Genomic DNA, 14,228 nt, shown 5'->3' on the forward strand with positions numbered 1-14,228 from the left:
TGACTGTGCAATGATTTTTTTCTCTTGTGGTCTTCCACAGGTTGAGGAGTCCTGCAATAGTTCAGGACAGGCCTTGTGAGGAAGGACCCTGGTGTTGATAGAGAACGGTTTCCCTGACCTGTGGTGTATTGACAAATTTCTAGGAGTGATGGGGATCTTTCCAAAGGCAGGAGCCATTCCTGTAGAAGTACCTTGCTCAATTCTTGCAGTTGCAGCTCTGCCAGTAGATGGCGCCTCTAACTCTTTTACTGCTGTACTTGGTACTGAAGTACCAAGGTCCATCCCGTCCGCCTCCTCACCCTTCTTGGTGCCTATTGTGGCCTATTAAATAATCTGGGACATTTTTGGTTCTTTTGATTCTCTTAGAAAAAGTTAAAATAAGCACAGTTCTTACAGGTAGAGAGATTAGAGACATACAAAACCTGGGATTGTCATGATGAGTATCACTGCAATTTCTTATGAAAGAAACCACAATGAACTAAGCATGAAAACAGGTAAAGAACTGAAGAATGGAAAAGTGAGCTTCCACTCACATTTTTTTTTTCTTCTCTAGACACTTTAAGTGCTTTGTATTATCAGGATTTCTAGAGATGAAGATTTTCCTTTGAGAAAGTAATCCAATCAGTTTTTATTTGTACAGACCAGACACATGGATAGACTATCAGTTTTCCGTAGGCACTGGTCACTGCCAGGGCAAGCAAAACTCAGAGAAATGATGCAGGCTTGCCGGTCTTGAGAGAGGTTGCAGTCCTAACAGCCAATTTAAACACTGTCTGGCAAGGGCTGGCGGAAACCCAGGGAGATACAGGAGCAACTAGGAGAAGTGCAAAGGCCTGGAAGCAAGAGAGAGCACAGGGTCTATTTGCGGGGTATCCAAGAAGGAGCTGTGGGTTGCAGGGCAAGAGGGAGGCTTGCTGATGTGGATGATATCTAAGGTGAGATCTGAAGGAGGACCAGGAGCAGCCACGCAGGGGTGAATTGGAAGGAGGTTCAGGGGAATAGGAACAGCATCTGTGCAGAAAGAGAAGGCCTCATTCAGAACAGGCTAAGATCACGTATCTTCAGGGTGCCTTAGAAAAGTCTCCTCAGAGATTCTTAACCTTTTTTGTGATATAGACCCCTTTGGCAGTCTGCTGAAGACGTTGAGTCCCTTCTCAGAATATTGTTTTTAAATGCATAAAATTAAGTTTGTTGGAATTGAAAAGCAACAGTTATGTTGGAATACAGTTATTAAAATCTTTTTAAAATCTGTGTTACAATAATATAATAATGTATGTACTTCTTTAGGAATGCATAACATTACAAGATCTAATGGCAAGTATAATAACTATTATTCTGAAGTAGTTATGAGCAGGTAATGGGATATAAAAATATCTGTGATTTCTCTTGGTAACAAAATCACAGGTAAGGTTAATATTACTGTAGTTTGTTGCTTACCTTTATGGAAGGCAGTGTTTCCAATATAGATTAGTGAAAATAAAAATACATTTTTTTTCCTCCCACCAAATAGCCAACTGAATCCTATCCACGGACACCTTATGAGTGTGTGGAAATCAGACTAAAAATCTTCCATCCAAGGTGGTGAATGGATTGAAGAGCAAGGCTGAAGACAGGCGCTGGGGTGAGCCAAAGCCCTCAACTCAGGGAGCCATCAACATTCCCAAGGGACATGGGTTGAAAGTGGGAGGAACCAGTGGTGCCAGCAGAGCAGGGGCTTCTGTCTTCCACTCTCAGTGCTGTAAACCTTGTGGAAGCACCAGCTAGCTGCCAGGTTCTGTGGCACTATGCAGTGTGCTCAGCCTTGTGAGAAAGAGAACATGTAAATCATTTCTGCAAGGGATTAATGAGCACTAAACACTAACCTGCATTATGGTATTAGATGCTGATTAAGACCCACCAGAGTTGGACAGACTTGCATTACATTGCACTTTCTTACACAGTTAAAGAAGCTGTATAACCTCTGACAAATTTATCTGTCAGTGTCGTCGCCTGTACAAATGGGTAATGAAATGTCTATCATGATCATAGGGTTATGATGAGTTAAAGTGATATAATTTGTTGTGGTGCCTGTAGATAATAAATAGAAGATAAACAAAGGTTAAATATGAGTTGAATGAATCTACCTGATGACCTTTGAAGAGGGGAACCCCTCTATTCTTTTTCTGTCCCCTGTGCCTCCCTCTTAAATCTGAGAGAGGGTTTAACACTTTCTTCTCTGGGAAGGTAGCCATATTTCAGGTCTTCAGTCTCTGGCTTCCAGATACTACCAAGGTTTCGTATGTTGTCAACATCTTTTTAATATTTTCCAGTGTATACTTTCCTTGCGCACATGCAGCCTGCTGGGAGCTGGAAGAGAATCTTCAATTCTGTGCCTCCAAGTAGGTTTTGCGGTGAAATCTGGTATTTCCTAGCAAGAACAGGTATTAAAAACCCTAGGGTAGGAGTTTATAGCAATTAAACTCCATCATGCAGAAGCTAGGTTAATTAACACGGAGCAGACCAGCATTGGAATATATAGGGATGGCAATAACGGTAGAAATCTGTGTACTGTTGCTTGGTTCATATAAAATGAAATTAAATCAAGCACGACAGGTTTGTCAGGCTCGGGGAAAGGAGCCCCCGGCTGCTCTCTGCCTGCTCCTGGAAGCACGTCATTTAACCCTGCAAAGCACACACGTGTTCTGGGATGTTTCTTTCCCTGTCTTCTTTATCTGTGAGGTTACAATGCTCCAAAAGAGGCTTTCGGACAAAACTTAACATTGTGAAGCCAGAGTAAATTGACTAGTAAATCTGTAATTGAAATAATCAGGTGTTTTAACGCACATAAATTACGTCCATCGGAGGCAAACAAAAGTCACACCCGACGAGGATGGGATTCGAACCCACGCGTGCAGAGCACAATGGATTAGCAGTCCATCGCCTTAACCACTCGGCCACCTCGTCCCAGAAGCTTGTGCTTTCCTGGTAGCTATAGGGAGTAATACTAGAGGGATGTGACGCAATGTTGTGGAGGCCGCCATTTTGTACGGAAACAAAGATCCGATCGTTTTTATAGCAAGTAATCCAAAGAAGATGGCTGCTCCCACGATGTGAGGGATCTACAGTGGGGATGCACCAAGGAAAATTCGGTTGAAAACGAGATAATTTTGAAGGAAATAAAACTGATTTATTGATTGGGAAAGAAGTTTAGTTAAAGGGGTCACGTATTGGGTTGTTCCGGAATCTAAAGGGCGGAGCCGACGCGTAAGTAAGCACTTTTGCGCATGTGCGACAGCTAGGCGGTTAGATTTGAATACCTCAGTGAAGCAGTCTGGGCGTTGTGAGGTGAAGTCGGTGGGTGGCTGCGGGCTTTTTCTGAGGACCGCGCGGACCCCCCCAAAAAGTCTAAGGAGCATTTGTCAAGCACCTGGACTGCGGTGGGTAAAGAAAATGACTCTTTCGTTCCAGGCTCCCGGGACGGAGGCTTTAGGTTTTTTCAGGGCGCTCTGAAGGCCCCGCGGTGGGAGGTAGAGACCGCTCCCTCCTTCCGCCTGGCGGCCTCCGAAAGGCTTGGGCCGGGAGCTTGCGGGGCCCTTTGCTCACCCGGGCCTGCACTTTGTGGGCCTCCCCCCCCCCCTCGCCCCCAGCACTTCTCTCTCCCAACCTGGGCCCCGGGACCTGTATGGATTGCGGGTCCGCGGCGCCCCGCCTTGCCGTCTTCTGTCAAGGCCCCCGGACTCTTCCTCGCCCCCTGCGACTCCCGGCAGTTTGTTTGTATTTCCCACTCGGTCTTTTCGAAGCTAAAATTGAAGTGACAGCGATTCGTGGTTTTAAGAGCTCGACTGGTCGTAGTTTATTCGCAGTGTCTGATTCGTGTGCTAGCAGCACTGCGCAGACATTCGGTTCCTGCAGGAGCAAGAACATTAACAAAGCCGGGATCAGAACGCCACAGACGAGTTTTGGAAAATCTTCCAGTGTCACTTGTAGCTAGGAGTTAAAGCCTCTTTTTCTTGCTGCTTATCTAAGTACTAAGAGTTTAAGGAAAAATTTTCTCAAAATAGTATTGTCAATTGGGTTTTTTGAGATAAAGTTGTAGAGATACGACAGACAAAACCAGAGCAGACTTTTCACTTCAATTGAATTGGATCACTCGAATATTTCAGGTATTTATTGGGTTCCTTGCCTTGTGCTAGGGCTGGGAGGGAATGATTCAGAGTCCCTAATCCCGAGGGGTTTACACACAGTCCAGAAAGGAAAATGATTAATATACACACATAATTAGAATACAAGACAATGTAAAGGATGATAGGAAATTGTAAGGTGGGATGGGGGCACAGAAAAGGGAGCGCTTATTTGATGCTTTTGGCACTGGAGACTAAAGGAGGCTTTCTGGAGAAAGGGGCATATGAGGTGGAACTTGTAGAGAAAGATGCTTTGCAGAGTTGTCAGTCTAAAATTTTGCTAATTAACGGGTGGGTTCAATGCAGTATAATTCTTCTTAACTGTGTGAATGAATGGCTGGAAATGTATACAAGAAGACAAATAGATAAAATGTTGGGAGTGGTAGTATCGATGACGTGTTTGATGCTAAATAAGAGAGCATAGTAGAAGATGCTATAGATATTGATAATGCTGGTCAATAAAGCTTTCAGTGATAATGGTAATGTTTTATACTTGCGCTGTTCATCGTTGGTTACCCATTAGTCACAGATGACAACTGAACGCCTGAAATGTGACCCTTGTGAGTGAAGAACTGAATTTTCTATTTTATTTCTTTTAAATTTAAATAGCTATTGTATTGGATCGCACAAGTCTAGAGCCTATTATCAGTGTACAGAATGGAATACTTTAACTCTAGGTATTGGTAGTGTAAATGCAGGAGTAGACAAAGAGCCAGATAGTAAATATTTCAGGTTTTGCAGTCTTCATGGTCACCTGGTCACCAGCATGGTCTCTGTTGCATGTTCTTTGTTTTTTGTTTTGTATTCGTTTTCTTTTTACTTCTACAGCCCATTGAAAATGTAAGAAAACCCACTCATATAAGGGCTCATTTGGCCCAGTAGCTGCAGTTTGCAGACCTCTGGATTATTTAGACTAGTAATTACCAAACTTTTTTGACTCATGGAACCCTTAGGTCAAAAACAAAAACCAAAAAAAGTCATAGAACATAATAGTTCCATTTATTAAGTCATTAAGTCCAAACAACTTAAAAAGTTAAGTTGTAATAAATTTGTCCTAACTGCTTAGTAGCCATCTGAAAAAAAGTAATATGCTATAAATTGAAGGAAAGGGTAATATATTTTCTTCTTAAATAATCACAGTTGTTTACTAATTGGATATGTCTGCCTGTTGAACACTACACAACTTCTCAAATCTTGGAATCACACTGGACACTGCCACCCTCATCTCCTGTACCACACTGACAAAAAGTATGTGTTTCATATCCTAGCAACTGCCAGAAATTCAACTTTGCAATAACATGTTATCAAAACTAATGTAATACAGGGGTGCCTGGGTGGCTCAGTCGGTTAAGCCTCCGACTTAGGCTCAGGTCAGATCTCACGTTTGGTGGGTTCCAGCCCCGCATCAGGCTGTGTGCTGACAACTAGCTCAGAGTCTGGAGCCTGCTTCTGGTTCTGTGTCTCCTCTCTCTCTGCCCCTTCCCCTCTCATGCTCTGTCTCTCTGTATCAAAAATAAATAAAACACTAAAAAAATTAAAAAAAAATAATGTAATACAAATGGGTACTATTTTGAACTAGTAGTTTTCATGGTGCCTCACAGATGCCAAGAATTGCTGTTTCTCTCAAAAATTTTAAATCCTAGGACACTTCTATGAGTATGCTGTAGCACCGTTGGGTGCCAGGTGCACACTTTTACAACCAATCAATAATTAGTTAATATGGCAGTAATGAAAAGTTCAACCATAACAGCATTTTACAAATGACGCTTAATATGATTATCTGGGGTACCCTATTTCTGTTGAAAGTGGAACTTGTAGTTATATAATAGAGTTTTTTTTTTTTAAAGGAGGACCTATATAAGGTCTCATCATTTAAATAAGGTCTCATTTAAATAAGGAATCTCATTTAATTAAGACTGGTAGGTCTGCAGGTCAGATAGGAATGGTGTTCAATGACTATTTCAAACAGTGAAGGTGTTTAGTTGATCTTGATTTGATAGTATTTAATATTTTATCTGTGAATTTTATTTTGTATTAATTTTTAAATACTTATTTTTTTAATGTTTTTATTTATTTTTGAGAGAGAGAGAGACAGCGTGAACAGGGCAGGGTCAGAGAGAGAAGGAGACACGGAATCCAAAGACAGGCTCCAGGCTCTGAGCTGTCAGCACAGAGCCCAGTGCAGGGTTCGAACCGTGAGATCATAACCTGAGCTGAAGTCGGATGCTCACTCGACTGAGCCACCCAGGCGCCCCAAATATTTATTTATTGTTGATAGAGACAGAGCATGAGTGGAGAAGGGGCAGAGAGAGAGGGAGACACAGAATCTGAAGCAGTGCTGATAGCTCAGAGCCTGACGTGGGGCTCAAACGCAGGGCTCAAACTCACGAACTCATAAGATTGTGACCTGAGACAGAGTCCAATGCTTAACTGACTGAGTCACCCAGGTGCCCCTCTTTGAATTTTGAATATGTCACTGAATTTAAAGGCATTCCCAAAAGGAGAGAAACTATGCAAGTCAGTGATAGTAAAGGTAACTTAAAAGAATTGTTTCTTAATTACTCATTCAGCAAATATTTATTGAGCTATTATTTACAAAGCATGTGTTAGTTCTCAGAATATAACAGTGAGCATAAGAAATAGCACCAGCCTTATTCTCATAGAGTTTATTATTGGGTCACAAGTAGTTTGGGGAAGTAACAGGAATAACTACTTTACATAACAGGCTTTTAAATTGCAGTATGGTAATGCTACAAGAGATATACACAGTGCTGCAAAGGGTGCTTTTCATGGCTTTTTTTTGCCAAAAGAGAATAGCAAATATAAATTCAGGGGCTCGGGAAAGTTTTGTGTGTGCAGGAGTAGAAATTCCAGTGTGGCTAGCATAGTGAGGAAGACAGTAGTGAGATGGAGTGTGAAGTCTGAGAGGCCAGTGAGGACCAGATCTTGCAGAGCTAAGTCCTGGTGAAGAGCTTAATCTCAGTACCATGGGAAGCCATTAAAGGGTTTTAAGTAGGTGAGCGTCTTAAATTTAACTTATGCTTAAGAAAATTACTGTCAGGGTACTTGGGTGGCTCGGTTAAGCAACCATCTCTTGGTTTCGGCTCAGGTCATGATCTTACGGTTCATGGGAACAAGCCCTGGGTTGGGCTGCACACTGCTGTACTGACAGCATGCAGCCTGCTTGGGATTCTCTCTCCCTCTCCCTCTCCCTCTCCCTCTCCCTCTCTGTGCCCCTCGCCCCTTCACACAGTCTCTCACTATCTCAAGATAAATAAAACTTAAAAAAAAAAAAAGATAACTATCTATGTAAAGAAGGGACTATGGGGGATCAGAATGAAACTAGGGAGACCATTAGGTGGATTTTACAGTAGTTTACATGAAAGATAATTGTAGCTTGAACTGTGGTGGGGGCACGGAAGATAGAAGTGAATGCATTTGGATATATATAATGCATGTGGGATATATATTGGAAATAGAACTACTAAGATTTGGTGAAGAACAGAATTGGAAATAGGTATTGTACTTGTTTAATCCCAGAGGGAAATTTTCAGTTTCACCATTAAGTTGATATATGCTGTTGGTTTTTTGAGTAGATAAGGCTTGTTAGATTAAGGAATTTATCTTCTCTTCCTAGTTTGTTAGGCTCTTCTTTTTTTAAACATGAAAGGATATTAAAGTTGAAACTTTTTTCATCTGAGATGATCATATTTTTCATTTTAATCGGTTGGTATGGCAAATTGTAAAGTTGATGGACAAGTTTTGCATTACTGGAATAAAACCAATATGACTAAGATGTATTATTCTCTACAAATTGTTGGCTCCTTTGTGCTCTCTTATTTAGGATTTTTATATTTATGGTGCTGAAACAGCATGTGATATTTCCTTTCTTGTATTATATTTATTTGGTGTGGGGGTGGGTGTGTATGTGAGATGGAGATAGTTGCAAGTAAGAGCTTTCATTAAATACAGAATAATTATCCTGGGGTGCCTGGGTGGCTCAGTCAGTCAAACATCTGACTTCTAAAGTAAGAACTCTGAATAGGTATGTATATGGTATTAATTATGTGGTAGAAATGCTAATATTGTTGGGCAAAAATGTGTAGCTATTCTGTTTTCTGAGGTCTGCAGTAAAAAAAAATTTTTTTTTTACCTAGAGTGATGTCATAAAGTTAATGCATATGGACGCCTGACTAGCTCAGTCGGTTGAGCATCCTACTCATGATTTTGGCTCAGGTCATAATCCCAAGGTCATGGGATCCAGCCTCTTGTTGGTCTCTGCGCTGAGTGTGGAGCCTTCTTAGGATTCTCTCTCTCTCTTCCTCTGCTCCTCTCCCGTGCATGTGCATGCTGTCTCTATAAAATGAAAAAATAATGAATAATAAAATTTAAAAAATAAAGTTAATGCATTTAGTATAGTTATGTGTAGATAGGAACTAAGACCAGGTGAGGAAACTTCAGTTTATGTCTCTTATTTCACATTTTGAAAGAGAAATACTCGTGGAATCACAAACAGGATCAGCTACACGTTGTTGTTTTTTTGTTTTTGTTTTTTACTGTTTATTTTTTAGAGAGAGATGTGTGAGCAAGTGCAAGTGGGGGAGGGGCAGAGAGAGAAGGGGACAGATCTGAAGCAGGCTCTGCACTGACAGCAGTGAGCCCCATGCAGGGCTCGAACTCATGGCCTGAGCCAGTCAGTGCTCAACTGACTGAGCCACGTAGGCTCCCCTCAGCTATACTTTTTTAAATGTTATTTTCATGTCTTAAAGATTTTTTGCTGAGTACTTATAGTTGAATCTTTATAACATAAATATGTATATTATGTATTCACTGTACTTTGATACCTAATTTATTTCATTTGGGGATTGAATTATTATATAATACACAAAATCTTATAAACAAAGGCGAATTTTTATTTGAACTATTAATACCCATATCATCCCAATCAGAGTTAGTCATTGATTTTATCTCGAATATGAGAATTTTCCAGGAGTATTAATTATAATGGGGTAGTTTAAACTCAAATTTCTCTTGTTTTATAGCCCCATAGTATAGCTTTTGCTTCCCTTTTTTTGGTCTTCCCCCAGAAAGTAATCCTAAAGTCACAATTTTCCTATTAATCTCTTCATAGTTTTTATTAATTTTCCTTCTTTCTCACCTCTAATGTTTATTTGTTTCAGAAAAAGCTTTTCTTCAAAAAATGGATGGGATGTCTTCAGAAGCTAATGAAGAAAAGTAAGTTCATGCAATGTAACTAAAAGTGTTAAACTCTGTCAGAAAAAGATACTTTTCTGTAAGACCAGCTGATAACTTCTGAAATCTTTTTCCATTTTGTTCCAGGGAAAAGAAGTAAAATCATAGTTCTCTTTGCCTTATCTTTGTGTTTATATATGTAGTGTCAAAATTAAGAGGGACTTTAGAGACCATCTCCCATCCCTTCAGTTTAGGATGGGAAAATTGAGCCCAAGGAAATGAAGTCATTGGTCTAAAATTGGCATCACAAATTGGTGGTCTGTTGTAGCCTACGTACTTCTTTTTTTCCCCCTTAAATAATGTTTTTACATTTTTGAATTAGTTACTAAAATTTTCTCTTGAAAAATTGAGTGTAGCAACACTGGGCTCATATTCTTGTGGCAACCACTAACCTGATCAGAGTAATGACTGTGATTAGACCAAGTGGGAACTCTCCATTATCATCTCAATACCGCCTATTTTTCTTGCATTTTTTAAATTACCAGTTTGACCTCCATAGGCATTTTAACTTTCAAAACGTGTTGTAAAAATCATACAGTAGTAAAACCAGAGCTAGAGTCTCTTGGTTTATGACCTATTTATCCTATAATTGTACTTTTGGGGGCACCTGGGTGGTTCATTCCGTTAAGCGTCTGGCTTTAGCTAAGATCATGATCTCATGGTTCATGGGTTTGAGCCTCGAGTCCAACTCTGTTCTAATAGCTCAGAGCCTCGAGCCTGCTTCAGATTGTGTGTCTCCCTCTCTGTCTGCCCCTCCCCTGCCCATGCTCTGTCTCTCTCAAAAATAAACATTTAAAAAATGTTGTTTTTAATTGTACCTCTGTATATATGGTACGTTATGTTGTACTGATGGTTTTTCAAGAGGTATTCTTACAGTATCCAATATGTATTTTAAAACATTGACATTCTAAATACTGAATTTAACATCTTATAAATCTTGTTAAGTGAAAGTGATGGCCGATTTAAGGATGCTGTGATGATGGCTTTTGAAAATTTAGTGTTTCACCAATGTGTCTGTAAATTTTTTTTCCTTTTTTAGTGACAATACGGAGAGACCTCTTAGAAGAAGACATTCTTCAGTAAGAAACACTTAAATTAATAATTGTTACCTTTTTTTGAATGATGACCATCTGGCTCTACTTTGCTCTCTGGATAAAAGTCTGAAATATTTAACCTGGTTACACAATTCTGTAAATATAATAAAATTTGTATTTTATTAATTCCATGGTAATTTTATGAATTGTATGCTATGTAAATTGTACTGCAGTAAAGTTAAAAAGTGTATTTAAACAGTATAGCAAGACACAAAAAATCCAACACAAACTGATTTAAGGACAAAATTTATTGGGTTTTGAAATTGAAAAATCCAAAGATAAGGCTGACTTTTAGCACAACTTAACTGGCCAGGGTTCCAATAATATCACCAATACTAGGATTTTTGTTCTTTTCAACTCTAATTGCTTCTTCTGTGTAATCTCCAATGTCAGACAGGCTTTCTCCCCATGATTACTACAGTACATAAAGCTCTCTCAACTTCCAGTTTCAGGTCCTAAATGAAAAAAAGTCTATTTCCTCAAGATAAAACAAAAACAAGACTCAGGATTGAATCATATTGGCTCAGTTATCTTGTTATAGGTCTAGTCCTCATTCCTGAACCACTCATTGATAAGAGAATATCATGTGCTTATTGTCGTAGACCAGGGCTACATGTTGTACGCTAGGGTTGGGGTGGAGCTTACCCAGACCACATGGGATGAAGGTAGGCAAAATAATTGAGGTAGGTGGGCAGGGAGAAGGGAGTAGATGCTAAGTATTTAAACCAGCCACAGAGTACAGAACTAAGGAGTATGAATTTGAGGGATTTTAAAGGCTTTCACAGAAATTTTAACATCTCTACCTTTCTACCTTCATAATATAACTTGAACTGATTATTAACAGATATGCCAGATTTTATTGAATAATTCTAATTCTTCTAGATTTTGAAGCCCCCAAGGAGTCCTCTTCAGGACCTGAGAGCTGGGAATGAAACAGTTCAGGTAAGTCTCTAGTGCAAATGCTTTATAGATGACTATTTTCAGTGATAATTTTAATAGGAATTTATTAGCTATATGAAAAGAGACATCATAAATGATTTTTAGTTTTAATGTGTCCAAATAAACATCCCATGGCCTTCAGGTTAAAATCCAAACTCTTGAGTAAGCTGGCACTCTTGATTTTTAACCCCCATTTACTTTTCCAACCTTCTTACTTGCCACTCTCACACATGCATCTCACCATTCAGGATTGCTTACTATTCTGCAGACATGACACAGACTGTCAAGCCTGCAAGAATTTACACGTGATATTTCCTCTATTTAGATGGTTAGTCCTTCATTCTTCTTTGTGCTCCCAATATTTTACTAAAAATTTTTTTCAAACATTTTGAAAGATAACAGGAAGGGGAGGGGCAGAGAGAGAAGGATAGAGAGAAGCCTGAGCAGACTTCACACTGTAAGCACAAAGCCCAACACAGGGCTCTAACCCACAAACTGTGAGATTCTGACCTGAGCCAAAACCAAGAGTCAGAAACTTAACGTACAGAGAACCCAGGTGCCCTCAATTACTTATCTTTATAGATGAGAAATATGAGGTCCATGAAGGTTAAATTTTTGCCGAAGCCAATATAATTAGTGGCAAACTTCAAATTTGAGATCTAATTTCCTAATTTCTAGCTCAGTGCTCTTTTCAGTATACCACACAAATTTCAGTTTTTCTTTTTCCTTTTATTATTTTATTATTATTATTTTTTAAAGTTTATTTATTTTGAGAGAGAGAGTGAATGAGCATGGGCTGGGGAGGGCCAGAGAGAGAGGGAGAGAGAGAATCCCAAGTAGATTCCACCCTGTCCTTGCAGAGCCTGACACAGGGCTCGATTTCACGAACTATGAGATCATGACCTGGACCAAAATCAAGAGTTGGAGGTTTAACAGACTGAGCCACTGAGGCACCCCTTCTTTTTTTGTTTTTTGTTTTTTGTTTTTTTGTTTTTTGTTTTTTTTTAGTAATAAACATAGTAGTGTCTGTTAGTTTCAGTATTTACTATGTCAATATTGTCCTAGTAAGCTCAAGGCCAGTTGTAGTGTCTGCTAGGGGATTAAGAAAGGGTGGACATTCCTGATTCTTTGTTATAATAAGACACACTCAAGTAATAGAATTAACATAATAAAAGTCTCTGTGGATTTCATTGTTTCTGTCTTCTGCTTTTTGTATTTGGTATCTATATGTAAAAATGTTTGCTCTTGTTAAGGAAAATGAGAGGGAAAAAAATAGCATTTTAAAATGAAAAAATGCTCAGCATCACTAATAGAGAAATCAAAAACAAAATCACCGTGAGATATCATCTACTACCTATTACTATGGCTACTGTAAAAAAACACAGAAGGGGCACCTGACTGGCTCACTTGGTAGAGCTTATGACTTGATCTTGGGGTTGTGATTTCAACTCCTATGTTGGGTGTAGAGATTACTTAAAAGAAAATCTTCGGGTTGCCTGGATGTCTAAGTCCGTTAATTGTTCGACTCTTGATTTCAGCTCAGGTCATGATCTCGTGGTCATGAGATTGAGCCCTACGTCTGGCTCCATGTTGGGTGTGGAGCCTGCTTAATATTAACTTTGCCTGTCTCCCTTAATTGTTCTCTCAATCTCTTTCTCAAAAAAAAAAAAAAGATGGGGTATCTGGGTGGCACTGTTGGTTAAGTGTCAAACTCTTGATCTCGACTCAGGTCATGATCTCACAGTTTGTGAGTTCAAGTCCCACATCAGGCTCTGCACTGATGGTATAGAGCCTGCATAGGATTCTTTCTCTCTCCCTCTCTGTCTGCCCCTTCCCCACTTGTGCTCTCTCTGTGTCAAAATACATAAATAAACATAAAAAAATAAACTAATAAGTGGTGGCTAGGATGTGGAATAATAGAAACCTTGTATACTGTTGGTGGAAATGTAAAATGTTGTAGCCACTATGGAAAACTGTATGGTGGTTCCTCAAAAAATCAAGATAGAATTACCATATGACCTAATTCCACTGCTGTGTATATGCCCAAAAGAATTAAAAGCAGAGTCTTTTATTTTAATGTTTATTTATTATTAAGACAGAAACAGCTAGAGTTGGGGAGGGGCAGAGAGAGAGGAAGACACAGAATCCTAAGCAGGCTCCAGGCTCTGAGCTGTCAGCATAGAGCCCGATGTGGGGCTTGAACCCACGAACCGTGAGAGCATGACCTGAGCTGAAGTTGGATGCTTAGCCAACTGAGCCACCCAGGTGCCCCTAAAAGCAGAGTCTTGAAGTGACATATACTTCTGTAATAGCAGCATTATTCACAGTAGCCAAATGTGAGAGGCAACCCAGTATCTGCTGACAGATGAATGGATAAACAAATGTCATATCAATGGAATATTGGTCAGCCTTTAAAAAGAAGGAAGTTCTGATACACACTGCAATAAATAGGACCTTATGCTACGTGAAATAAACCAATCACAAAAAGACAAATATTTTATGATTCTACTTATGAATTACCTAGAGTAATCAAATTCATAGAGACAGTAAGTAAAATGATAATTTCTAGGAGACTGAGCAGGGGAAAAGGGAGTTTGTTTAATGGATATGGAGTTGCAGTTTTGCAGGATGAAAAGAATTCTGGAGATTGATTTCACAACAGTGTATACATAACACTACTGAACTATACACTTAAAAATGGTTAAGATATAGTTCACGGGTTCGAGCCCTGCCTCAGACTCTGTGCTGACAGCTCAGAGCCTGGAGCCTGCTTCAGATTCTG

General features: G+C 39.6%; 1 protein-coding gene and 1 non-coding gene across 2 annotated transcripts in view; one reads left to right on the top strand and one right to left on the bottom strand.

The window, feature by feature from the left end:
- Window positions 1-2,861: 2,861 nt before the first annotated feature.
- TRNAS-GCU lies at window positions 2,862-2,943 on the bottom strand. Its single transcript has one exon. It is a non-coding gene; the product is annotated as a tRNA-Ser (tRNA).
- Window positions 2,944-3,309: 366 nt separating this feature from the next.
- Window positions 3,310-14,228, top strand: part of KNL1 (kinetochore scaffold 1) — a 57,205-nt gene continuing 46,286 nt past the window's right edge. Inside the window, exons 1-4 of the mRNA XM_029952596.1 lie at window positions 3,310-3,416; window positions 9,341-9,395; window positions 10,453-10,492; window positions 11,390-11,449. Coding sequence (XP_029808456.1) covers window positions 9,361-9,395; window positions 10,453-10,492; window positions 11,390-11,449 — 135 coding nt within the window. The 5' untranslated portion in view covers window positions 3,310-3,416; window positions 9,341-9,360. The remainder of the gene's footprint in view (window positions 3,417-9,340; window positions 9,396-10,452; window positions 10,493-11,389; window positions 11,450-14,228) is intronic.

The sequence above is a fragment of the Suricata suricatta genome, chromosome 9 (genome assembly GCF_006229205.1).
Source record: "Suricata suricatta isolate VVHF042 chromosome 9, meerkat_22Aug2017_6uvM2_HiC, whole genome shotgun sequence".
Classification (NCBI taxonomy): domain Eukaryota; kingdom Metazoa; phylum Chordata; class Mammalia; order Carnivora; family Herpestidae; genus Suricata; species Suricata suricatta.